Source organism: Seriola aureovittata, chromosome 20 (assembly GCF_021018895.1).
Source record: "Seriola aureovittata isolate HTS-2021-v1 ecotype China chromosome 20, ASM2101889v1, whole genome shotgun sequence".
Taxonomy (NCBI): Eukaryota; Metazoa; Chordata; class Actinopteri; order Carangiformes; family Carangidae; genus Seriola; species Seriola aureovittata.
The window spans coordinates 4,337,226-4,363,446 of NC_079383.1; the positions used below are offsets into that span (position 1 = coordinate 4,337,226).

General features: G+C 41.2%; 1 protein-coding gene across 2 annotated transcripts in view; it reads left to right on the top strand.

Moving 5' to 3' along the window:
* Nucleotides 1–25,685, top strand: part of odad2 (outer dynein arm docking complex subunit 2) — a 38,025-nt gene extending 12,340 nt beyond the window's left edge. For both annotated transcript variants that reach the window (XM_056363813.1, XM_056363812.1), the window contains 11 exons: nucleotides 4,864–5,010; nucleotides 5,334–5,543; nucleotides 6,589–6,822; nucleotides 7,045–7,155; nucleotides 7,321–7,475; nucleotides 12,053–12,233; nucleotides 12,325–12,386; nucleotides 14,816–14,930; nucleotides 19,183–19,371; nucleotides 19,598–19,819; nucleotides 25,487–25,685. In XM_056363813.1, coding sequence (XP_056219788.1) covers nucleotides 4,864–5,010; nucleotides 5,334–5,543; nucleotides 6,589–6,822; nucleotides 7,045–7,155; nucleotides 7,321–7,475; nucleotides 12,053–12,233; nucleotides 12,325–12,386; nucleotides 14,816–14,930; nucleotides 19,183–19,371; nucleotides 19,598–19,819; nucleotides 25,487–25,603 — 1,743 coding nt within the window. In that variant the 3' untranslated portion in view covers nucleotides 25,604–25,685. The remainder of the gene's footprint in view (nucleotides 1–4,863; nucleotides 5,011–5,333; nucleotides 5,544–6,588; nucleotides 6,823–7,044; nucleotides 7,156–7,320; nucleotides 7,476–12,052; nucleotides 12,234–12,324; nucleotides 12,387–14,815; nucleotides 14,931–19,182; nucleotides 19,372–19,597; nucleotides 19,820–25,486) is intronic.
* Nucleotides 25,686–26,221: the final 536 nt, after the last annotated feature.

Here is a 26,221-nt window from a genome sequence, read left to right on the forward strand (position 1 = left end):
CCCAGCTTTCTATCTCTCTGGAAACCGCACAGCGCAGTTATTTATGGGGTTTGTCCAGTAGTCATTTTATAATATCATTACCATCAGACGCTGAAACTTACCATGAGCCAAGTTAAATATCTGTTTTATTTTAGGAGGAGATCTTTTTTCCCCTTTTCCCTTGCACTATAGACAGCCGTTTGTACTCTAGGAAGTTTAACACTTTCGTAAAGCGACACATGGATGTTCTGTTTTGTGTTTTAATGATATTTATGTAGGAATATTTGCCTCGGGTTCCAATGTTTTTGTTTTTAAACCTGTATGACTAGAGATCTGCGCCTGTAAAATGGTTACATGGTCTCTCACAAAATCCACTGTGTAGTTTTAAGTCTATGGCTACCACACATAGGTTTATATTGTGTGATTGTGTTGGTGCAGTGTATGTACTGTAGGAGATGTCTGTAACATAGTGACATGGGAGATGAATTTAAACATATTTCACCCTCTTTACTCCATTCTGTAATGCATCAGTGCCACGGTATAAGCAAACATTTTATCATACTTTGTATTTAAGCATTTATATTTATGGACTGTATACTGTATTTATATAGTTATCTACAAAATTTAGGCCTTCAGTAGATTATGGAAACAAGAAAGGGTAAGTTAAGGGTTAAAGGGTTGTTTTACTAGTCAGGACTGAAAATCTTAGCAATTTTAACTCTAGCAAGTAAGCCAGAAAATGTCAAAATGTGTTTTGTCTGTGTTTAAAAACAAAATTCACCAGCTGCTATCAGTTAGGTTGGCCTGTGGTTTTCCAAACACAAAACAATTTTCATATTCTCACAGATATAAATATTGTGTCTGATATACAAGATGTTACTAGTTAACAGGTAAACATTGCAATATTGTGTGTTGTAAACATTTTCATAATTGACCTTTTCCAATTTTCATATTTTGCTTGTTTTTCTGGGCAGATGCCTTTTTTCATCCTTCTTTTAAAAGAAAAGTTTCATGAAACAGCTTTCAAAAGGTGTCACTACTAGTGCAACATTTCTCCACAGCTTTAAAATTTTACTTCTATTACTATAAAAGTGTAAAAGTTTTATAGATAAACAAGATGATCTGGATGTTTTTGTGTCAGGACTCATTAAAGTTTCTCCCCCTCTGCTGGGCAGTCATAGTACTACAGAACCCTTCTATTGATTGCTGCACTAATCTATTCCTGGCTCTAATGAACAGTCGCCAGTATCAGCTCATTTAAAATATAAAAAAAATAAATTTGTAGCTAATTATGCTCTCAGTAGTAAGGCATTTTTATGCGATTAAAACATTGTTGTTATTGCTTGTAATGCATTCACTACCTGTTTAATCTGGATAATTTACTTTTAAGAATAATGACATCATTCTTTCTCATGAGTTAAGCAACTTTTCAACTCAAAGATGTGACTAGACATTTGCTCACTGTGCACTGCACTCATTTTATGACAGAAAGGCCTATTAAGTGATCAAGTTTTATGTTGTTAGAGATCTTATGTCAAATATGAAGTAAAAAACAACCAGTAATCATTCATTCTGTCCCACAGTACCTTTCCCATAGTAGAGCAGGAGGATTGGGTTTGTTCTTGTCATTAGCAGCGTTCCCTCTAAGTCTTCTGTAGACTGCAGAGACGTATGAAACCTCATGCATCCTCTATGGTTGACCTCTGCCAAGACCCAGTACTTCTCCCTTACACTGAGCTCTATGAAGCACTGGCAGTGGCCCGAGTCTGCATGACATACACTCTTACATATCTGAGCACTTATACTCAATATGCATGTCCAGCCTTGTTGGCATGAGGTCCATGCCACACACACACACTTGTGCACAAAATATACACAACAAAACTCCATTAAGAAAAGGGCCTGAGGTCAACAGGGTATCATTTACAGCCCTATTAACACTATCCCTGCTCCCACATGCTTAGTGCTGTGATTTATAGGCCTGGAGTGGCTCAGGCAGGGCAGTCTGTGTCTGAAGAATCCAGTCTGCTGCTGCAGAGGAACCAGACTAGAATAAGACCTCCATTCAGTAGAGTGAAGGCTTCAGCTATTTAGTAGCTCTGGCCGAGACACCTGCAGTAAAGGAAGAGACAAAATGCATAAAGCATCTTTAAGTGGCTGATATCAAGTTTCCCTCATGGATGGAATTCATTCCTTCATACTTCTTAATCTGCTCTGAAACCATTTGAATCATGTAATTCCATAAGACAAGGGGATAAAGTATTTATACAATCATCTATAAAATCTTCTGTGTTTTACCTCAGTGATTTGTATTGTTCAGTTATTTTCCAGCCATGCTAGCAGCATGGCTCTATGGGTGGCAATGTCAGTCAGTTGGTCCACCACATTGGTCCAGAAAACTCTTGGATAGATTGCCATAATATTTTGTACAGACATTCGTGGTCCTCAGAGGATGAATCCAGCTGACTTTGCTGATTACCTGACCTTTCATCTTACACCACCACGAGGTTGACAGTCGTGATTCAGAGTGAAATATCTTGAGAACTATTTGAAATTTGCTACAGATGTCCCCTACATCTGGCAGTTTTCAGTTTTGAGTAAAACATCTTGACCTATTGGATCGAATGGTGTGAAATTTACAGATAAAGTTACAGATAATCAAGTTCCGTAGAGCATAGACTCTAATGACTTGATCCTCTGAATTTTCATCTAGTGCCATCATCATGTTGAAATTTCAACTTGCCCAGTTCTTTTGCTTTTGACGAAATGCCTACAACTCGTACCAACCTGCACTTTGTGTTTAGTATTAACTGGTATGTGTAAGCATGCTAACATGATAAACTAACACTGTGAACCTGGTAAGTGTTACCTGCTAAACACCATCATGTTAGAATTGGCATTGTTGGCACGTTACCATAATATTTTTGCATTTAGCTCAAATCACCACTGTGCCAAAGTACAACCTAAAAGAGCTGCAAACATGGCTAGGCACTCTTAATCTTGTTTTCCATTCAGCAAAATTTACTAAGACATTCATCACTGCTGTTAGCATTTGCCAATGTCTTGAGTAGTAGAAGCTCACTCAGGTTTATTAAGCATACCTATAAAGATTAAATTTGGTTTTCCCGATACCTTGTAAAAAAAAAAAAAAAATTTACTTAGAATTGTTATTACTTAAGGATTGAAATGCTAAGCCAGCAGCTCATGGCGTCCAGTATCTGCCATGATACTGCAAAGATATTAAACAAATTTTTGATTTTCATGTTCAGAGGTCGAACAGTGATTGAATTCATTCCACTTTGAGCATCTGCTCCTATCATGCTCAGAGAGAGTCAAAGATCTTTCACCATAAAAGATTGTCAGATGTTGTCAATGTTTTAAAGAATGTCGACAATACTTCAAGACCAAAGCTAACAAAAATGAAAGCATATGATCTGTTTTCTGTTCTCCCAGCTATCACTCCTAAACATAGCTCTTTTTTTTGCTGTTTTTACAAGGTAGGAACTGTGCCTGCTGAATCCTTTGAAGAGTGAGAACAGAGGAGACAAAGGAAGCAGTAGATCCACTGCTGTTAATGGGCAAATGGTTCACATTTAGGTTAGCGTCATGATATGGAGAACATGTGGGCATTATCCTGCTGTGTCAGAGCTCTGCTTTGTGAGGGAGATGTGATCAAACACCACTTGAAACTTTGGGAAAGGCCTACGCTGATGAGCCATCCCGTCCAATGGCTACATGAAACAGATTACTGCCCCAGCTTTCTATATAGTGATGGGCTATTTTCTACTTATGTGGGTAGCTGATAGCAGGACATGTTGCATTCTTATGTTTGGTTGAAATAATCTATTTAGGATGGCCCTGAAGTCTCAAGTTGTTTGCGAAGTGTGCAACCAATAAAGGCATATGAAGCCTTGAATGGTGGAGGCGTCCTTGAATCCACTAAATGAGAATTCTATCTGTGGCACATTTAAACCACTGCAAAAAAGAAATAATATTTGATTGTTCACTTGCCAGGAAATTTTGGACTGGACGTTTCAGTGTCACATATCAAAGCCATGTAGCAGGTCTAGTATTACAGCAGCTAACTCTTGCATTTTCGTGCCATGAACTTCTGTTTTATCTACTGACTACCGACTACTGATTTTTTCCCCCTTGCATGATCAAAACCATTGCATGTCAACAAAGTTTGTTATGCAAGTGCATATGATATAGACTAAATATGGTAATATAAAAACACTGCTGTTGACGGCCTGGGCAGTACTTTGATATGATAAGACTGGTATTTTAAGTGTCATAATGCTGTCAACAACCGTCCACAGCTCGGATTTCATAGGGATTTATTCAGCGTGAGCAGAATCTGAAAAAAGACAACAAAGAATTTAGATATTAGATTTGGGAAACAGTAAAATAGAGGCAGATTTGCTGTCAGGATTTGACCTCACATGCCCTATTTTAAATATGTGTATTGTTTTTTTTATTTAGTCATCATGATAGTTCAGTGACAGTAAGACCTATTCAGTTGTATTTCCTACCCCATGTGTGCAAGGGGACTTTAAGGTCTTAAAATTGCTAATAGTGTTCTTTTTATTTTATCTTAAGGGCAAAGTCTAATGGATTCTGAGCTTGACACTGTTGTTAGAGCTCAGTGCTCTGTTAGCAAATAATTTCTTACCACCACAAAGCTAAACACTTACCAGGCTGTGGTATAAACAATACAGCCCCAGCAGGAGTGGTATAATGGAGGGGGGGGGGGGGGCACGGTAATGGAGGGAGGTCTGTATCCTCCTCTCTTTTCCAAATGTCTTTTTGATGTTTAATTTTCTCTTCTCTCTTCCTTTTTCATTCCCCATTTTCATTCATTCATGTTTGCCGTTATTATTTCAGGCAGGCGACCAGACAGCCACTGTGCTCACTCTTTGCGCCATGATGGACTTTGATTTGATGCAGGAGACGTGCCAGCTGGCCATCCGGGATGTAGGTGGCCTTGAAGTCCTCATTAACTTGCTGGATACAGATGAAGTCAAATGCAAAGTGAGTAGCTGTGCCAAAGCTGGACCTGGATGGCCTGCAGGCATGAGCAGAGCCCTCTGTGTGTGCCAGCCTGTGTTTTAGTTACAGAAACACTAGTTCTGGTTAGAGAGCGTACCTCTAAAGACACAGGGTAGCAATTACCCTCCAGTATGCCTAATGACATGTGTGGGTGTTTTTTAACCTGTTCTTATTATTATTATTTATTATTAGATGGAGGCCTTATGTTGGCATGGACACAATGGTTTCCATCAAACTAAACTATAATTTTTAAAGTATCAGACTTACTATTAATGTTTTCTGTATGTGTGTGTGTTTGCGATTAGATTGGATCTCTGAAAATACTGAGAAAGATTAGTCACAACGTGCAAATCCGTCAGACCATTGTTGACATAGGAGGTCTGCAGAACATCGTGAGGATTTTGGACTCACCAGTTGCGGAACTCAAGGCCTTAGCTGCTGAGACTATCGCAAACGTGGCCAAGTTCCGCAGGGCAAGGAGAACCGTCAGGCATTATGGCGGCATCAAGAAACTGGTGAGTTTAAGGACAGAAAATTGTAAATTCAGGCTAGTGTAACATGATCTCTGTACTGCCAGCGTGGAGTGCAGCAGAGACTGCCGACCAGAACCCGATCTTTCTGTGTTGGCATTATTGAAAAAAATGTTATGCATGCAGATTTTCCATTAAAACGCTTGTCTGTTTACGACTGTGCCAGTTAGTTGTTGATTTAATACAGACATTTTGTGCTAAACCACAGACACCTTGGAAAGTTTGGAAAAACAGGAAGGTTTCTTATTCCAATGTAATCAACATGTTATGATTGCTATTTGCTTTTAATTTAAAGTGTAAAACATATATCCAAATGTTGCTGAACTGTTTTGATGCACAGTGCATCAATCATCCACCCATGCCCTTTTCACTCTGTACAGCAGATGCCAGATAGTGGCCCATCTATTTGTAAAAAGCCCCAGAAATGGTGCTTTGGTAAAACAGATAGAATGTCCCTTACATCCTCTGACCTGCATTCATGTTTGTTGACAGAGGGACCTGTGATTAAAGCCTGCATGCCTTGTATATTTTCCTCAGCCCCAAATCGGATGTTCTCATGTGCAAGTCACTCACGTAGGCAGATTAATTTCATGCTATGCTACAAGACCACCTTTGAACTGTGCTGTGGGTAATAGCTTTGCCTACTCCGTCTCACTGGCCAGGAACGATGGATTAGAACACTGAATGATGGCCATAAACCGTCACACTGGGATTTTCAGGCCTAACATTAACATCTATCCTGACAGTTTTCCACTTCTAACATCTCTGGCTTTTTCATCCTTGCAGACTCAGTGGTAATAGAGTTTTAATTATACCCTTAATCACAGCCAATAACTTGCTATTCCTATCTGACACCATCCATTACCACGCCAATCCTGCAAGAAACTTTTCAGAGTCTTAGAATTTATGTCAAGCTCATCAGGATTGTGTAAATGTGTGTATGAGAGGTTTTCCACTCAAACATATGTGGTCTGCCTGCTGTCTGCTGTTTATCATCATGTACGTTTGTGTACTTTGTGTCTCTGCTCAGGTAAAGCTGTTGGACTTTAGCTGGAATTTAGACACGCTGACTCCAAACCAGAAGAAGGATGTAGAGGTGGCCCGCTGTGGAGTTTTAGCATTGTGGAGCTGCAGCAAGAGCGCCAAGAACAAGAAGGCCATCCATAAGGCTGGAGGCATTCCGCTGCTTGGACGATTGCTTAAGTCGCGAGATGAGAACATGCTTATCCCCGTGGTGGGGACCCTGCAGGAGTGTTCCTCAAAGGTGAGGGGGGTATATGATTGCACTTTTTGCGGCACAAGTTGTCGAGACAATGGCCTGTGAAATAAAGTCTGCCAGTCTCATTCTACAACTTGTCCTTTAAAATAGGAAAATTTGAAAAATAAACACATGAAGAAAAATATGAGAAAAAAATTGTGCTAGTACACGTGATGTCATTTAGATTATTCATGTTTCTGTGGTTCCTTAATTGGTGTGTCACTACAGGAAAGTTACAGGATTGCCATTCAGACAGAGGGCATGATCAACAATTTGGTCAAAAACCTAAACAGTGACAACGATGAGCTACAAATGCATTGCGCAAGTGCAATCTTCAAGGTACCTGTTTTCCACACTGTGTTCTCTTATGCTCTGAAAAACCTGAATGAACCGGAAAAAAGGATAAGGACCAAAACAATTTTCTTACATGTCTTTGTCTCCTCATTGGACCCAGACTATATAGGAATTAATATATATCTTGATCCTCTCTCGTTTGCTTTACAGTGTGCAGAGGACAAGCAAACCCGTGACCTTGTGCGCAAGTACAATGGTCTGCAGCCACTGGTTTCACTGCTAGGCAAGGTGAACAACAAGCAGCTCCTGGCCGCCGCCACCGGGGCCATCTGGAAGTGTTCCATCAGCACGGAGAATGTGGCTAAGTATGACTAGGCTCAGGGGTCTCACTGTTTTACCTCTCACACACGCACACACAATAACACACAACCAAACTTAACATACCAGAGATACAGAAACACATTGTAGCCATATCTTTTTGGATGTATGACTACATGTCTGTAATTAGTGGTAACAGATTAGTGCGACTTTGACAAATCACTTACTGTGTTTAAGGACAGCAAGCTAATGAGCCTCAGTGTAGAAGGGGGTTAATAGCAATTAGGCATTTTACCCACGTGTGCCCATAACTATTGGAAAATAGGATTGCTACGCTGATGTGGTTAACAGCAGCCTTATAGTATGTGAATATATTAATATCAGCAGAGGATACAGAACACAAGGGGTTAGCCAACTTGCGTGCATTAGCGTCGTCATGCCATCATCACATATGTTACTTTTATGGGGGTTCATATTCATTCATCACTAGTTGTGTAACTTTTTCCGTTTGCACGCTGTTGTCATGTCTGCCTTTCTTTTATCGCTGTGTATGTTTGAAGTGATTATTTGCATAAAATGTAAAGTTTTTGTAAGGATTCCATTAAGTCTGATCTTTTATGTGAGTGTTTACCGCTAGAATTCAGTCTTTTCCACCGTTAACAAAAGCTGAAGTAAATGTGCTGATTTTATAGACTTCAGTGATATGTTAGTCCAGGCCTGTTAGTACTGAACCAGTCGCAGGCATACTGAAAGAATCAGCCTCAAGATAGTGATTTTCTAATGTCAGAAGACGCAGGCTGACAGAGCCTTTTATCATTTGTCATGTAAAGCAGAGGTTTATTTAAGTGTCATTTAGCTTGGTCCTTTCAGCAGTGACAGTTCTGAAAGGGTTTTTGACTTTGCACTTCAGTGTTAGATGATTGTTAAGTCAGTATTTTTCTCCCTTTAAAATAAATAATGCCCGGAGACTGTGCCCTGGCAGACCTATACATTTCCTCCAGTGCTCCCTTGAAAGAATGATTTAGCTGTGTTTATTTTCTTATTCAGTGTGAGGCCTGGGATATTACATATAAAAACATGCAGTGATTTAATACCTCAGTAACATATTAATCAATTCAAAACCTTCTCTCTGCAGTGTAGCAAAGAACATTATAAGACATTGTCTTTTAATCATTTTTATGATAAAGACTGTTTTTGAGGTTTAAGGATTTTCGCTGAGGTGAGATTATGTGAAAATGTTTTTCCTCTGACTCAGAAATGCTGTATAGTTCAAATTGCAGTGGAATTCTAAAAATAACAAGAAAAAGGCTCAGTAGCACTCACACAGATCTTTCTGCACGTCATATTTCATAACTGACAGAATGATATCCTACATTTAAAGTCTAAGTTAAGTCCTCCCAACTGGAACTGAGTGTCTGCTGCCACATTGAGTTAAGCGAGGATTCCTTTGCAGGGGCAGAAGCATGACAATAACATTCTTTTAAAGCAAGATGGACAGATCACTGTCTGTTTAACCCATATCATGAAAGAAATCATTTGATCATTTGGAGGAATTCATTTAAATGATTTTTTATCATTATTAAGAGAATAGCAGGGTTATTATTTAGACAGACAGTTCAATTTTGATGGTAGAAAATTGAGCTTTTAAAATGGCTTATTAATAATTTTTCAACAAAAAAAAACTGTTATAAAAACAACAAAATTGGCGCAGATTAGGAACCCTTCTGACTGCAGCTTGGCGTAATGATAAAACAAGTTAACTGCACTGGCCATGAGTAATGTGGCAGCTTAATACAGTCGCTGCCAGTACAGGCCTTGTGCCATACGTAATGACTTGTCATACTGTTGCGATGTAAAACAGTTATGCTACTACTGATAATAACAATAATAGAAATAATTATAATCACATGTGAACCACATTTAGTGACACTTCATTAACAAACACAAAATATCACAACTCTAAATTTAACATGTCACAGAGGTATGTTAGTGAGCTTCCCAAAGGGCCATAATATGAATAGAGTTCTCATTTTGTGGTTTTTTCCTGTGTGTTATGTTTTATTTTGTTTTTTTGGATAATGTGGGCAGTTGGGTGTGAATGAAGGTGAAAATTGGCCTCCTTGTCAGGAGGAAACCAGCATGATGCACAGCAAATGTTTTTAATGCACACTTGAATCTGTAAGTGGATCTGTTTTTTCATACTCTCTCTGGCTTATTTGAATCACTTAAAATGTCTAGGTCAGGCAAAAGCTTGGAATGGAGTGACTGAGCCATTACTGTCAAAAAGGCAAGGCTGCTAATGGTGACAGGGTTTTAGGGGCATGCGCTCATTTCAGAATCAATCATAGGCTGAGTGGTGTACTGAAATGAAAATCATTTTGGAATATATTTTGCTAAAGCAATAATGGGAGGCAGAGAGTGGATTTTTTTTCCTCTTTTCTGTCATTAAGTACATGGTCAAATGAAACAGACCTTGTTGTCCATTGCAAACAACATGTTTTTTTCTTTTGTTTGACTGATGATTTGCGTGGTCTGGACAGTATAGGGCTCTGGGGACCTCCACTCAAGACAAGTAGCAGCATGTGTTATCCATTTTCCTGATTAATGATGCATCAAAATGAGAGATGATTGATGCCCCGAAATATAATTATAAAACATTCAAGTTAAGCGTGTTTGTTTAAATACCACATAAGCTCGTGTTTTTTTGTATAAATTTTCATTACAGAGATGAGATACCTGTGCCAAGGTTATAGTATATTTACTGCCTTTGTAAAAGTCCTGCTTGGAAACACAAACATAATTTTGTGCAGATTTATGGATGCATTGATATGTGGTTGCAAGAGCCTGTATACGGAGGTGTTATGGACACAAAAATGCTGTAAAAAGCCTTAACAAAAGAGTAAGGGAATAAGTTTGCAATGGAAAGTCACAACCGCCAAGTCTTGGACTCTATTTGCCAGTGCAGTAATGTTTAGGGTCAAGATTGTGGGGTTTGCTTCCAATTACTGACTACTCCTCCGTCTTACCTCTGTTCCAGTCCTGTGATGAGCGGACCATAATTGTCCCTCCAAATGATACTTCTCCTTGCCTCACAAAACTTCTGTGCTCACCCAAGTTATTCACTGCTCTGCTGTTTTCTTTCAAATAGATCAAGCTGTCTGTTAAATTTCAGGTTAATTGAGTGTCTATCTCTCTTCATGGTTACTGCTAAGCATCTCATGGTCCCTGAAATGTCTTATTTTTAACTTGGGCCGGCCTAAAAACCCTGGTTAGTCAGGCAGCATTTAAGCTTTCTGCACTTAGTTGAATGTGTGACTAGTGCAGATGGATGAGGAAAGGAAAAGGCAGACAATCAATCATAAAAATCTGCTGCACAGAAGCCTCACTGTGGTTCCTGTGTCTTCTGACGGGCTTTAATAAGCTTCCAGTTGTGTGGAGCCCAGTGTTTGCAGTAGAAGCTGCTTCAGGCCGCTTTGTGTAATGCTACTCTTGCCATCACGTAATTACTTGAGTTGGGACTGGCTTAACAAAAATAGACATGACTTACCATTCATTTATCAAAAGTTATGTCTGTCATTACAAGATAATTCTACTGTAGTCAACTATTGATGACACTTCAGTGATGGCATAGGAAAACCATTGTTTTTCTTTATGGTGAATTTCACTGAAGTTAACTTTGGCAGCTACTCTGTTCATTAGCAGTGTTTTCACTTGCAAGAATAGGCTGTCTGTCGGTGGACCCTGACCAAAACCAAATGACCTTGGCCATCTACAATAGCTTACGGACCATGATGCCAGCAACCGTAACTGTGAATAAAAACAGTCGTAGAACTTAACTGTACATCAGAGGTTTGTTGAGGTTTTTTGCAACCGCATTATATCCCTTTTAAATGTTTACTATAGTTTACCACTCTATAGCACTGGCAAACAAGGCAAAATCACGGCAAAAGAGGGAGGGAGACTTTCCAAGCCACAGCAAAGCTTCAGTTATGCAAAGTACGTACAAGGGACAACTGTGAGCAGTCGTGGGAAAACTGCTTGTACCGCTGGAATACAGTAAGAGATCAGTGCCCATGTAGCTAGAGGATCTGTAACTGCTACCTGTCACTTACACTACTGATGGCTCCAGCGATGGCAATGTTGATCTGTCCTTTTGTCTGTCTGCGAGTGACTTAAATTTGACGCTAAATTTGGTACAAACATTCATGGCTCCCAGGTGATGCATCCTAAAGATTTTGGGGACTGCTTGACTCTTCATTGTGCCACCATAAGTTATTTATTTAAGACATTCATTATTGCATTCAATTTTTCTACAGATATTCATGGTCCCCTCAGGACAATTTTTATAATAACTCACTCTTTCTCTATGGTCAAGTTTTTTATATATCCTGTACTTTTGTTTATAACCAATTATCCGCAAATTTCATTGCATTCTCATCATCCTCAGCTGTACTTTGTCTTCAGCACTAATTTCCACCACTATACCTAAGAACAGCCACTCTAAGATTCTAGCATGGCTGTAGACTCTTCTTCTTGTTCCTTCATTTGATGTAATAAATGAATCAATGTGATGCAATTAGTTAATATGATCTCTGCCTCTCTTCTTCTTCCCCACTTTCGCAAGGTTTCAGAAGCACAAAGCCCTGGAGACCCTGGTTGGCCTGCTGACTAATCAGCCTGAAGAGGTGCTGGTAAATGTAGTTGGAGCCCTGGGAGAATTTGCCCAGATACCTGCTAGCCAGGCCGTCATCAACAAGTGTGGAGGCATCAAGACCCTAGTTAAACTGCTTGTTGGAACAAACGAGGCATGTTGAATCATCTCTTGCTGCATACAGTCATGTCATGTTTAAAACAAGTTTCTGTATTGATTCATTTTTATTTGTGTCATTTGCACAGGCGCTGCTTGTGAATGTAACAAAGGCGGTGGGTGCTTGTGCCACAGACAAGAATAACATGTCGTAAGTCGCTCTTTATTCCAGTACATCCAACCAGCTAACATGGTCTTTGGTGTTTGCAGTACAGTTTATACAAGGCAAACAGCCCCGTGTGAGGTGTCTCTTAAAATGCGATTAGTGGCTTACTCACTGTCATTACTGAATTAGCTCCAAACACATATTCTTGGCCATGTATTGATGTCATATGTTTTGACAAGGGAATGACACCAACTCCTGTACTATTAACCTGTCACGGACTGATGCTTAAAGAAATCTATGTTCTCTTAATTTGTAATTATGCAGGTAGGTTCCTCTTTCATCCCCAGCTTAATGGCAGATTTTAAAAGCTTTGTTTATTGTACCTGCTGTGTTAAATATGGTTGGGGTTTAATTCCCAGTGTTTTACTATAGCTTTGCGGTCACTGTCAAGACTTGAGCTGGTCAGATGAACATACCTAAAGCCCTGCCCTGTCCAAGACTACATGGCTGGGAAAACACAGTGAACCATAGTCCAGAGCAGTCTTTGTTCTGTGTTCATTTAACCTCACCCTCAATACTGCAGAACATTGTGCCTTCCATCTGTGCCTATTGGTTTTACAAGGCTGTTATGGAATACAAGACCATTCTTAATTAGCACTGGACACAAATACAGCTTATTGTCTGAATTCACATTGTTAGTTAGCTGTTAATGCTATCATATGAGCCTATTACATTTGTTTGGAGGCAAAAACCAAGGGATTGAATAAAAAGTGAAACATGTCAAAATAAAGCCACTAACTCTGGTAAACTTCACACAATAAAAGAAGTGTTTTACACCGGTTCAACATGTTCTCCATGTTTTCTCACGTCACATATATTTGGGCCAGACCTTGTAATCTTTCAGCGTTTACACTTCTCTGTAAACAGAAAGTTCTGATTTCAACAGCTGCTTTGTGTATGTTTTGTGGTGATAGCTTATTTTGGGACATGTACATGTATAGTAGTTTGCTGAGCAATGAACACAGCTCACATCTGATTGTTTGGTGCTCCAACCCAACATGGCTGGAATTGTTTTTCAGATTCCCAGCGTTTTGATGGTGTTTGGCTAGCTAACAAATATATTACGCTGATGTACGCATGATACTATGGCGGCAGCTACAACTTTCCTGTCAGTTAACATGACTTCATTTTTACCAACACAAACTTTTTCTCAAATACCACCCTCTGTTTATCAGGGCTATCATTCTCTCATCATCATTCTGATTCAGGTCATCCATAACTACTGAAAGCCCAAAACAAGCACTGATCACTTTCAAGTTTTCCATGAAATACTCATATGTTTGTTTTCTTTCTCAACCAGTAGGCAGTGTGTGGTTGATGACATAGCACTTCCCCCAATGAATCCTGTGTATCTACAAGAGTGAACACACGTTGTCTAATGCCTCCAGGGTTTGTGGTCTCCTCCTCTAATCCATCACTGTCAGCTGCAACTTCATTGCTAATCTGTTTCATACCTGCTTCATGCTAAGATGGAGCTGTTTTGGCGGATGATATGACGCTTCACTTTTGTTTTTGGTTCGGATTTAAGAGGCCCCGCACACTGGAATCTGATGTTATGATCCCTCTAGACTGATTTATGTGCAAACGGAAGACAGATGGCGCAGGGGACGTCCCTGATGAGTGTTCGCTCGTTGCCAGTCACGGAGATACTGTGATTAGGGAGTGTTTAAGTAATTATGACAGCATTCAATGTCGGCCTTGTTGGTGGAAGCACACATGGGGAACACGTTACATGTTATTTATACCAGACAACGGGTGCACTGTGGCGTAATGCTTTGGGTTCCCAGACCCTGACTGCAGTTTTGACTACAGTCATGTATACAACATGAAATACAGCTCACAGCTCATGCTTAAGTAAACTTCACTCAGACCCTATGAAATACAGAGCGACCTGTCTCTGCCTCTGTTTGATTTGGAAGGAGGTCCTCTTTTTGGCTCTGGTTGGAAAACAAGCCACCAACATAAAGTGTAAGTTTGTCTCACTTGCTATTTATAGATCCATGTATGAAGCACTATACACAGACATATAGATACACAAGTTAACCTCTGGCCCTAGCATCGCCAAGCTTTCCCGTGGAGAGTGATTTGAGTGAGCAGACAGTGGGTGGATTTTAAGCCTGGAGAGGAAATGAGCAGGACTGAAGGCAAGTTGTGATGAAAAGCCATTGTTGAAATCGATTGATGCTTTGATCCTGCTTGGCTGTGGTTGTGTTAAGCCTGCTGCTGGCCAGACTGATACAGCAAGAGAAAAAAATATCGCTCTCTTAAATCTTTCAAGTATGAAATAATGCTGAAGGAAGGATCTAAATGAAAACACAATCTTAACACTTTCTTGGTTTTGCTTATTCTTTGTTTAGTTATTCCTTTCCCTCCTTTCTCGCACTACTTTACTGACTCTCTCTCTCTCTTTACAGAATCATTGACCAGCTTGATGGAGTCCGCTTGGTGTGGTCCTTATTGAAAAACCCCAATCCAGATGTTCAGTCCAGTGCTGCGTGGGCCCTTTGTCCATGCATTGAGAATGCAAAGGTACAGTACAGTGAAGTAAAGATCCTTTTACTTCCTCCATGACATGACATAGATTTGTCTTCTTCTTCTGTCCTGTGTCTCTGCCAGGCCAGCCATTAGGAATTATAGACAGTGGGACCAAATTTTCCAAAATAGAGCCCCTCATCCACACCGCATCCTCTGTGTTTGCTGTTGTCAACCTCACCTAGCTGCCTGTCTTGCAGCAGCATGTTGGCTGCACTGCTCCCCCTCTCCAACATCTCTCTCTTCTTTAGCTGCTATCCCTTCCTGACCATCTCTTGACTGCTACAGCAGCCACAGCAACTGTGGCCTGGAAATTTTCAAAACCAATTAATTGGATAGATAGCACACAGGTTGGACAGTTCAGCTTTCCCATGTATTTTTTTAAGCTTCAAAGGTACTCTTTTTTTCTAATAGCTCTGGTCCAGACCGCTCCGGTCTAGACCGCACCGCTTCAGGACGAGCCCTTCTGAGTCTTCTTCTGAGAGAAAATATTTTTCAATATTCATGTGGATTGAGAGAGCAAACATTCAGCGTCAGAGTTAAAAAAAAAAAAAAAAATTACATTAATGTTATGCACTTGCACAACCAGTCGATATTGACCAGCAGCTGTCTTCTTTGAGGGGAATGTGGGGAAAAGTGTTTTGACCGTACCATCTCCACAGTTAAACCAGGGGGGTCATCAGATGACAAGCTGAAATAGTTTTCAATGTGTTTTCAAAACAATTCACATTCACATTTCATATGTTGTTATTTATATATTTATATGTAAATACATATAAATTATATTGTCAGGGATATAAGTCAGTAAGTAAATTCTCGTACTTGATCCCACTGAAGGGTAATCGTAGACCTTTGCGTGACCTTGGTATTGGCTTGGGCTGGGGTCATCTGTACCCTTTGACCCCCCCTGATGGCAGGCCTAGTCCGTGCAAGTGAAGCACACCAAAGGCAGATAGATGGTCTGAAAATCAAAGAGTTCTTCAGAGTTTGTGTTGTTTCAGAATAAAGGGTTATCCCACTCACAAACCCGAAGCCTGCTTATATCACCATACTTGTCTCTTAAGCTCTTCCTCCAGCCTGCCGCTGCTGGGAGGTTAGCAGGGGCAGAGCTGTGTTAGAGGAGGCTTACATGAACCTCGGGCTAATATGAAGCAGAGAAGCCGCCTTGGCACACTGGGATTGGTGAATTGGGAAGAACGCAGGGAGAAAGACTGAGTAATATCCTGTGGCATGGCTTTTGATTTCCCAGTTGAAAATCTTCCCTCAACATGCTACTAGTTAAAGAGGCACACAATACATGCATAGAGCACTGGGTAGCCCACAGTTTCTGTGAACCCACTTCTCTAAAGAAAACACTGCACAAATGGCTTGCAAAAAGCCACAACATGCCTTTGAATGCTACTTATATCATTTTAGATATAAATGTGCATAGAATGAAATTTTGTTGGTCCATAAACTTGACACAAGTTTTCTTTAAAGAAACATACACACATACACATACCAACATACCATCATGGTCACTAATACTGCATATGCAAACATTTATATAAAACTTTCTGTTTCTCCAGAGGGAGCTGTGTGAAGTCTGACAAATGTCCTCAAGTGATGTCACTTGAGTCAGTGTTGTTTGGGGCTGAAGACTTTAAGTTTGAAACTGAAAAAAATGGGGGTGTGGAGTCAGAAAAAAGACCAGACTTCTGTAGCCCGCTCCTCATCTCTGCTAGAGGCTCGAGGCTATAAGCCACTACTAGCATAACACACCCAAATCTCCCACTGAACTGTTGACGATCTTGTTGCATTGTAGATAATTTTGGCGCCAGACTTTGACAATGAAGAAGAATGTGTGGAATAAAAAAGACCATATCTCTGGTTCTACTGCTTTGATTTTAATACTTTAAAAAAAAACTGTTCATTGTGAGTCTGACATTGTTATAGGTGCAATGCTGAATTAGTGGAGTCCTATACGTTATGAGCTTCTTTATGCCATCATCGCAGGCCTTTAGCCTACTATTACACAGCTATGTTGTCAACCAACTCTAATTTCAGTTACATATCAGCAGGTCTTTGATCTGCTGGGCGCTTGTATCATTTCCAACTACAAACGTAATGTTGTTCTATTAGATTATCGCTGTGATTAAGGTAAACAGCTTGTCAGTGGGACAATCTGGTTAAGTTTAAATATATATTGGGCCCAGGCAGGTGTCTTGGGGGCGAAGAGCTTTTTTTTGCTGGCTGGAATTTCTCTGGCCCCAGAAGTGTAGCAAAAATGATGCATGGCAACCATATGCAGAGAGAAGGGGGACTGCAGACCCACTACTGAGCGCTAACAAAGTTTGACAATGTTTGTCTGGACGTCAGTGTGCCAATTTTGTGGGAAATTCATGAACATGCTTTTTGGGTGATTTTTCTTAGACAGGGGCAACGACAAGAGCTAAATAGTGCTCTTTGCCCATCGAGTTGAGGAACCTGATACAGCTGCTTTGGTGCACTCGTTATTTAGATAAAAACCCCATGTGGTTTGAGTTAGCAGTTCCATAGTGGATTTATGAAAGAGCTGTGGTATAAATGCATCTGGTGGATGCTCCATACAGTTCTGCTGCCTCTCCACAGACAGACGCTGTGCTCCATGCTCACAGGTCCACAACTTCAACTCACTTAGTACCATACCAGTAGACTAAGCAGTGAATCATTCAATTATCTTTGTACTCCAATCAAGGAAGTAGAACCCTCCCAGTCACACGTAATGGGGTGTATCATTAATTTGCCTGAATGCAGAGGCACATTGAGATGCTTGATTTATTTTTCCTTTACATAGTAGCCATGTATGTTATAGAAGCCTGATTGCTCCAGAGAAGGGGTCAGGGCATGCTTCTGCCATGCTGAGCTTGGCCTGCTCCCCTCAGTTTGAGATCACGCACACTAGATAATGTGTTTTCTATTTCATTTCATCCTGAGTAAGAGGAGGGGAGAGAGAGGATAGTGAGAAAGACCTTTCCGTGTGCAGCCTCATAATGCTGTGGTTTTCAGATCTGGGGGCCCGTCCAGGCCATGAAAGAGATTCTGGCTAGTCTATCGCAGCTGGTGGCTTGAGAGAGCTTCCTCTGTCGCAGGGACTCCCGGCCAGCCGTCATCAGTATTCCTGAGGAAGGGCTTCCTGTGTGTCGGGGGGTCAGCTCCTGGCCCCGGCTCCCCCCCCCCCCCAAACCCTGCACTGCCCATGGCTCATCCTCTGGCACAGCATCACAGGGCCCATACACCACAACCCTGACCTGATCTCAGCTGTGAGCTCTCTGTTAGAGAGGAGAACACAGCAGTACATCACACTCCCCCAAAGTAGCTGAACACTAAAACTGTAAATCAGCGCCTGCTTTTTCTCATCACTGCATTTGATGAAATCCCATAATTTGTAGATCGAAGAACAACTATCCAGTGCACATAATAAATTCTGTGATTACTGTACTCCACAGTACTGCGCCATTCATCAGCTCTTGACATGTAGATTGATGTCGAAATGGACTCAAATTAAGCATGCTTTGTGATTTGCATCCAGCGATCCATAATTGTATGTTTTTGGGGGAATTTCTGTTCTATTTTCAAAGCACTGAACATTACAGACTCAGCCACCTTGATGTATTCTTCTGCGGCTGGCGATACGGTGAGTTGTGATTTTAAACAGTGGCCTGATGTGCCAAGCCATACTAAAGCCAGTGTATCTGCCAGCTCTTCCGCTGTGGTTCCCTCAGCACTCCCTAACAGCCTCTTGGTTTGGTAGGCATTGCCCCATAAGTGGCCCGGAGTTATGTGGTACCAGCTGGTGCCATGAATTCAAACCATGAAGCATTGAGTCTACACTGTGTGTCAGCCTGGGGCAAAAGGTTTAAATGTCACTCCTAAGCTCTAAATTCTATGTTTCCTCTTCATCGTGACATGCTGGGGTGAGAGGAGAGGTTGACAAAGATGTCAGATTATTGCTTGCTCATGAAGAATTCAAAACACAGTTGTACTATAGAAGAGGGTGTTTTTATTTTTGAAAGCATTTTTTTTACACAGCTAAAGATAGTTCTAATGCTTGGTTTGCGCTAATGGGACCCTGATTGTTGCCTGAGCTGATGGAAATACTTTGTTTGTACTTATTTAGTGTCCTTTGTTGTGTCTGCCTTGCTTAAATGCCCCTGTCTGCCTCCTCTCTTTCCTCATCCATTACACTACCTCCTTCCTCACCAGCTAATAACAGACTCTTTGACTAAAGGATGCAGGGGAAATGGTGCGCTCCCTTGTCGGTGGATTGCGACTGATTATTGATTTGCTGAAGTCAACAAACAACGAGGTCCTGGCAAGCATTTGTGCCGCCATCGCCAAAATAGCCAAAGACAAGGAGAATCTGGCAGTCCTCACTGATTATGGGGTTGTCCAACTGCTGGCCAAGTTGACTAACACAGTAAGTACACCTCATTGCTGGAAACGGGGTTTTACTACCCAAGAACACTGTAGTTATTGTCAATATACAAATAACTGTCTTTACAATGTATTTTAGTTGGCCTTGTCCTATTGAATGAAGCATAAATCCAACTAATGAGAAGAACATTGGTAGATATTGCCAGGAGTCTCTTGCTGAGCTTGTGCTCTACATTGTAAAGACTGGTCTCCTGTTCTCTTCTCCACAGACTGATGACAGGCTCCGTCGCCACCTCGCTGACGCTATCAGCCAATGCTGCATGTGGGGCAGCAACAGGGCATCGTTTGGTGAAGCTGGGGCCGTGGCCCCTCTGGTGCGCTACCTCAAGTCAAAGGACAGTGCAGTCCACGAGAGCACAGCCATGGCCCTGTATCAGCTGTCCAAGGACCCCCAGAACTGCGTCACCATGCATTCGAAAGGAGTGGTCAAGGTCAGTTTTAGAACCATTGTAGCTGGATATCTAACTCCTCACTACTTTTCATTATAGATAATTAACAAAGTAGTTATTTATCTAGTTTATTTCGTGCTTTGGAGACTAAATCTGGCATAATTACACTGAGGAAAATGTGTCTTGGCCTCCCACCACCCTTGTTTTAGCAATGTGTGAAAAACACTGAGTAATAAACTTTGAAAAGCTGTGACTATTTTCAGAGCCTTTGACCGATGGAGCAGAAACAAAGTGGGTTTTATTCAGCGGCGGAAACATGACTCCACTTTCTAGCCGTCATGGGAATTCAGAAAAGCAAACAGCTCAGTGTGTGCAAAGTGCCATTTCTCCGGTAGACCCTAGATGCCATTACAGCACAAGTCAAAGGGCTGTAGCTGGGGGTAACTGTTGCTAAGGGCTGTTCCTGGACATCAGGGTAGAATGCGGCAGCGATATGGTTCAGGCCAAGGAGTTTAGTCAGAGCTGTTCAAGACCAAAAGAGAACAATGTTGTTTTTTTTTTATAGTCAAGTTTTTTTCTTCTTCTGTAATGCTACATCCGCCAGCTTTCTCCATCATGGCAGTTGTGTAGTGCACTTCCAAAAAGAAACAAGCATTGTTTTGCCTCTCCATGCTCAGCTCCAGAGACTGTTTATGTTTGTTTCTGACAATGACGTAGAGATTTTATGTTAAGATTACCCCGTAACTGATGTCTTGTCAAAGATGGTAATGTACCCATATTTCAGCATTTTGGGAAAACATTGCTATCATTCTCTAATTCAATCAAGTTTCACATACAAAGACTTTCACATGAGAAATCTTTTTGTGGCCACAGTGACTTTAAATCCTTTTTTTTCCCCCCCTAAATAACAACTGCAATATAAATTATGAAGTGGTTATGCTATTGCAGCCAGATATTTTTTTCCCATGTTCATTAAATGGTATACTTTAGCTTGATCTGCTGTTACAGTGTATGTGGTTCAACACTAGCCATAATTGGTAGCTGGACTGAACATTGGGTGTTCCGAAAGAGTTATGTCCAATTTGCAAAAGTCGTTAAGCTGAGTGCTTTTTGTAGTTTGAGCCACGACAAAAACTGGACAAGTCCTCTTTCTTGCTCAGAGTGAGTGTGTGTGTTTCTATATTTGCTATTCTAGTGTGAGTTTGTGTGTGACTATGGGTGTGTGTTTACGTGTGTGTGTGTGTGTGTGTGTGTGTGTGTGTGTGTGTGCAAAACATACCACCCTTTTTAATCTGTCTCTGTGTTTGCCCTTATTAATGTACCAGTTAAGAGTTGCAACACTACTCCATAATGTATTTTTGGACTTTTAAAGAGCTTAATTGCCAAAGGCCACGTAACTGCACCAGCATTGCATTTGTTCCTAATCTCAGACATGGAAACACAACACAGGCAGCCTCATTGTTCAGTCTGGCCTCAGTCTCAGCCAGTCTGGACGGGGGCGGCTGATACTTACCTGCCTGACCCCGGAGGAAACATTTACAGTGTGGGAGCTTGTCTATCTCCACCTTTCAGTCTGCACTGTAATGCTCAGCTTCATGATATACAGGCAGCTGGTGAAGAGAATGTGTTAAAACAATATCTCCAATACTTCTGAATGGGTTGGAGAGGGTTTATCACGTATTGATACAGGACCCTGTGTCTAATTTATGGCCCTATGTAAGTTTTGGAGTGCCTCTTGTATTATTACAACCGTATTTTAAAGAGTTTTTCTGTGCCGTAGAGAAGCTCTCAAAACATGTTCACCCACGTGTAGTATACAGTTTCGAATGAGCAAAGGTCTCTCTTACTCTAAAGCTGCTTTAGAAAGTAACTTTCCTCTCTAGCATACATAATGGTGTATGAGCCAGTTCCTTAAGATTCACAGGGGAAATTAAGAATCGAAATGAAAGTATTTCACACTGGAAAACACATTAGTGACCCATATTAGTGTTTTTATTCTGCCTCAACCAAAACATTCAAATTTTGTCCATTCAGTTATTTAGTTTCAATGCTATGAGTATTTAACATCTAAAAAAAATCTGTTTAAATTCATGTTTGGACAAAACCTGTGGAATGTATTGGATCGTATCAGGCCTTGTTCAAGAAAAGTGACCCAGGTGCTCGCTCTCACAGGAAACACATACCAGGGAAAAGAGAGTTTTAGTCTTAGAGATGAATTGCTCTGGACATTTGATTTGACATCCACTCTTGGTATCTCGCAGTTTTATACGGATGCGCTTCATTTTGTGTCATGTACAAAATCAACATTCCTTCCCTGTGTGCTTTACATTGCTTCCAAAGGACTGGGGATTGTTTGCTGAAACCATAAATCCTTGTAGACAGCTTCAGCCAGCTATTTGTATTAAAGAGGCTCTTTCATAAGAAAAGCTTTGTGAAGTAAATTGATGAAAATTACAAAATGCGGATGGTAATTATTGGTAATTTTCAACTGAGGGTATTCCAGAGCATGGCTTTTGCCAGGTCCTGGTATGTATTTTGGGCTTTAACTAATCTAAATGAGAAAAACGTTTGCACTTTTGTTGCCATGAGCACACTTCTGCCCCAGCACGGTTAGTGTTTGTTTTAATTTTTTTCCCTCTTACATGCTCAGACTGCAGGAGTGAAAGTGTGCAGTGGGGCTGTGGGGGGCAGCAATTACACAAATGTAAGGGAGGGAGTAAAAACCAAGCAGAGCATCACAGGTTTACTTTTGAAGTTTCCTCTTGGTTTGTGCGTAACATGACTTCAGGTTGTGGGTGTGGTGAGCAGATGATACAGGCGCTGTGTGTTTCCTGCTCTGTTATGACTACCATGTTGTTGAGATCCATGGTGTGTAATGTTTTAGAGCCTTTGACTTAAGCCTCTCTCCCTCACGCCCACATCAGAAATGCCAAGCCATATTCTTCAGGTTGAACAGGCTTAGGGTTCAGATTGAAACTTTCCCCTTAAAGTCACTGATTTGAAAGCTGCCCTCCCTTCTTTTCCTCTTCCTCTTTAGAGACATAGAAAAGCAGCTTAACAGTCTCTGGCTCACTGGAGGCTGCAGGGAATGTTGTTTACCTTGACTTCCCTGACCAACTTCCCCTCAGCCCAGCTAAACACTGCTGTCTGTTTGTGCTGTTTGCCTCCACAGTGGAGTCTAAAACATGGGAATGCTGGGAAAGAGGGCAACAGGCTGATGGAGCCATAATGGCTGTCAGACCTGGCACAGGGGAATTTCAACTCGAACTCCTGCAGGCAGAAGCGGTCCAACAGAGCGCACTTAACACCATGACACCTCTGTGTGCGATAGGATGTGTGTGTACACATGCAACAATATGTGCAGCCCTCCCAGACTGCACGCCTTCTCTTCCCCCTCTCCTCTCTTAGCAAGGGGGGGGGGCTTGTTCCTCAGCTCCCTTCTTGGAGGTCAGGACTCACTGGAGCTCTCTGAAGTGCAAAAACCTCAAAAACTCACGATCCAGTTTTCAAACGTGGGGCAAGTGTTCATGTTACCACAGTCAGGGAATATCTAACAAGTGGCGTATTATATTCTCAGAGCTCCCAGCTGGGAGGGAAAGAGCAAACTAGAAAAAAGGCAGCAAAGAGAGACACGCTTATCTTAGCCTAGCTGTGCGCTTCGGGAGACCTTATTTGGCGACGTCTGAATAACATGCTATGAGGTTGGCAAAAATGCTGCCTCTGGCACTTCTCAGGCATCCTCTCTTTTCACAAAAGAGACTTGTCCAGTGTGCTTCATGTTTTCTGGAGCCTGTGGATGTGAGTTTGCTTTTGGAGGTGTTTTGGATGCTATTTAAAAACCATATAAAACCTGAGGGCAAATGTTTCACATAAACTCCTCAACACTGGTGCATTGAGATGAGCTGACATCTTGGACTGCTGTATGCCTTTCCCCACAAAATGATGTGATTATAATCAGCAGGAAGGATTTATACTGTAGGCCCGCAGTGCTTTCGTGCCCGTACACAAGCTGGCTCACCTCGTCTTTCATCTGTTTTCCTTTCACTGTTTATCTTTGTGCTGAAAATCCTGAGAATGTCTTCTCCCAGGCTGTTTGGCTGTTTGCTAACCACACAAATGTGCTGCACAATGTTTTAAGATTGCATGTAACATGGAGAAGGGTCAGGGTCAACCTCAGCTCTGCTCTGACATGCATTATGAACACAGTGATAACCTGAGAGGAAAACATGATCAGCTGGACAGAGATCAGGAAATGTCTGTGCACAAAATATTATTGAAAATGATTATTAAAGTTTACAGTGACATTTCACTTGTGTGAAACAGACAAAGGAATCCCATCACTTCCTATGTTAACATGTGGAACCAACACTGAACAGGATGAGAGTTTTAAATAAGGAGACAAGATGGGACAGAAATTGAGAAAATGGACATTAGCCAGAAGTTTTCAGAGTTACCCTGCTGCCTTAAACTAAATCTAAACGAGTGGATAGATGTAAGTTTTAAAGAGGCTTAGTTACTGGATCATCTGCTTTGACAGTGATATTAGATATTGTCATCTGTGTTGCTCAGAAGGGTCAACGGGGATGTGACATTATTGCACTGAAACCAGGGAAACTACCCAGATGGTGCCCAAACACCAGTGTAAGCCTGCTGCAGCATGCTCTTTGTTGGAGAAATCTTTTTCAGAATCTCCTCTCATTTAGTTGAGAACAAGGCCTTGATATATGGGGCTTAAATCGCTCAGTTACTGTATTTATCAAGGCTTAATTACGTGTAGGAGCGGGGAGTCCTCATGTGCTTAGTTGAAGGATGTAATGTTGCTGTTGGTTCATTATGGATGTAAACAAGACTATCCAAAATAATTGAAAGTGTGGCTTAGGAAACCTCAGTGGCACACCATTGTGATTTTACCCCACAGCACACATTGAACAAATTTAGATTCATCCCTTGCACCAGAGTATTTATGCTTACATTTACTTTTATTTTGATTCAGCCCCAAAACCGCCCACAAACATAACGTTGTGATTTTGCTGCAGATAAAACAGGAAAAAAAAGCTCACCCCTAAAAACACATGCCACTCAGTGGTATTCCATATATCCAGTGTGTTCCTGTTTGCTTAGTTTTACATAATACACAACTCTTTGAACATACGAAAATCATAAAATGTTAGATTTTATGTAACCAAAAAATAAACTTCCAAAGCTAGAGATTTCTGGAAGGCAACAAACCTTGTTCTGCAATAAGATCTAACGAGATCCATTACACAAGCCACTAATAGTCGGATATAATCTGACCTTTGGAGCGGCGGAAAGGCTGTCGAGTGGTGTGGTTCATGCTCAGGTTTTTAATGTCGAGCCTGCCCCGCACGACTTTCATCTGAACAAACTTACAGAAGCATGTGTGCTCGCAGCTGTAACCCCTTTGCTGAGGCATGGTTTGCAAGTAGGACACACACACACACAATGAATACACACATGCACACACACAGAGGGACACGTGCCAGTGCAGCTTGAATTTGTCACCGCACAGCCACTGTATATCTTTGCAGCCATAACCAGTGGTAGTGTGCAGTCACTGGTGCTGACATGGCAACATGGACAGCAGCCTACCGAGGTGTATGAGGTGTATCGCTCAACTGTTGGAAAATAATGATTTTTCAAGAATCTGTTCCTGCTGCCGCTTGTGACCTTTGTCCTGTCCGCCCACAGCCCCTCATCCAGATGATGGGCTCTGATGATGAGATGCTCCAGGAAGCTGCTGCTGGTTGTGTGCGCAACATCCGACTTCTGGCTCAGGCTAATAGGAACGCCAGATTATTTTATTGAAGGAAGTGTTTATGTAAATGTTTATCTATCTATATGTATCAAATTATCTGAGAAAGGTTTTGAATAAAATGTTTTGTGTTGATTGATGAGTGTTTATTTGCCCTCTTGCTTCCGTTTCAGTAGGGAACTTTCATCCTTGCATCAATTACCTCATCAGAAGTTCATACAAACATTTTAGGAAGCCCCTCTTCTCGCTCTCTGACTGTCTCAACTTTGAAATTGTGATGATAAAAATAAATGCTTCTCATGTTTGTTCTTTTGCCAAATACCCCATACGTTGATCGGAGTGAAACACTCTGAAGCCGCGTTCCCTGCACTGACATTCCTTCAGTAATCCACACGGGACCACAATATCTAAACAAGACCCACATCTGTTTGGGTCCTTCAGCCTCCTCTTTTACAGCTCTTATGCTCCACACTCAGGAATATTTGCAAAACATTCAAAGTCAGAAAACACAAAATCTGCAATAAGACATCTAGATAGAAAAACTTACTGAATACACGGAGTCTGCGCAAATGTTGTGTGTAAATACAACACAGCATTGTTATCATAAGTGGATAAGAAATGTCTATAACAATTAGGAAAACAACAGTGTGTTCTGTCTCCACCACAGATAT